At 49.0% G+C, this 645-nt stretch overlaps 1 protein-coding gene across 1 annotated transcript in view; it reads right to left on the minus strand.

The window, feature by feature from the left end:
- The window catches only part of LOC106314701, a 5411-nt gene extending 4894 nt beyond the window's left edge, over positions 1–517 (minus strand). The window contains exon 1 of the mRNA XM_013752532.1: positions 1–517. This exon is cut by the window's left edge and continues 228 nt beyond it. Coding sequence (XP_013607986.1) covers positions 1–517 — 517 coding nt within the window.
- Positions 518–645: the final 128 nt, after the last annotated feature.

The following is a 645-nucleotide window of genomic DNA, read 5'->3' on the forward strand; positions in this document are numbered from 1 at the left end:
GATCATCTATGCTGTTCACACTCTTCGAGCGGTCATGCTCCTTGTTCTTGTTTAGTGAACTTGAAGCCATGGTCTCAATCAGCTCGAACGCACCAGGTGTGGTTTGAGTCATGAAATCTCCATTACTCGAAGAATCAAGGGTATTTCGAAACTCATAGCTCACTCCATCATAGAACACTTCCAATATATAGTCATCGTCAAACCCATGGTGCGGGCACTCTCTCTGGTACTCCTTGTACCTCTCCCAAGCTTCATGAAAAGGTTCATCAGACTTCTGCTTGAAATTGGAGATCTTGTGCCGTAGAGCCGCAGTTTTAGACTTCGTGTGGAAGTGGCTCAGGAACGCTGATCGGACCTGGTCCCATGAGGTAAGAGAGCCGGTTGGCAGAGATTGGAGCCAGTGAGAAGCTTTCCCTTCAAGAGAGAATGGGAACAGCGTGCACTTGACATAGTCTGGTGGCACTCCGTTAGAGCGAGAGAAATTGCAGATTCTCTCAAAGGCTTCGATGTGGTCCATCGGGATGTCAGTAGTGAGACCGCTGAACGTGCTCTTCTGTACCAGACTTATCAGTGCAGGTTTGATCTCATAGTCTTGCCGAGTGCAAGGAGGAGGGTTGATGGGGGAGCGGTTAGTAGCGAAGTTCC

This window comes from Brassica oleracea, chromosome C9, assembly GCF_000695525.1.
Source record: "Brassica oleracea var. oleracea cultivar TO1000 chromosome C9, BOL, whole genome shotgun sequence".
In the NCBI taxonomy this organism is placed as follows: Eukaryota; Viridiplantae; Streptophyta; class Magnoliopsida; order Brassicales; family Brassicaceae; genus Brassica; species Brassica oleracea.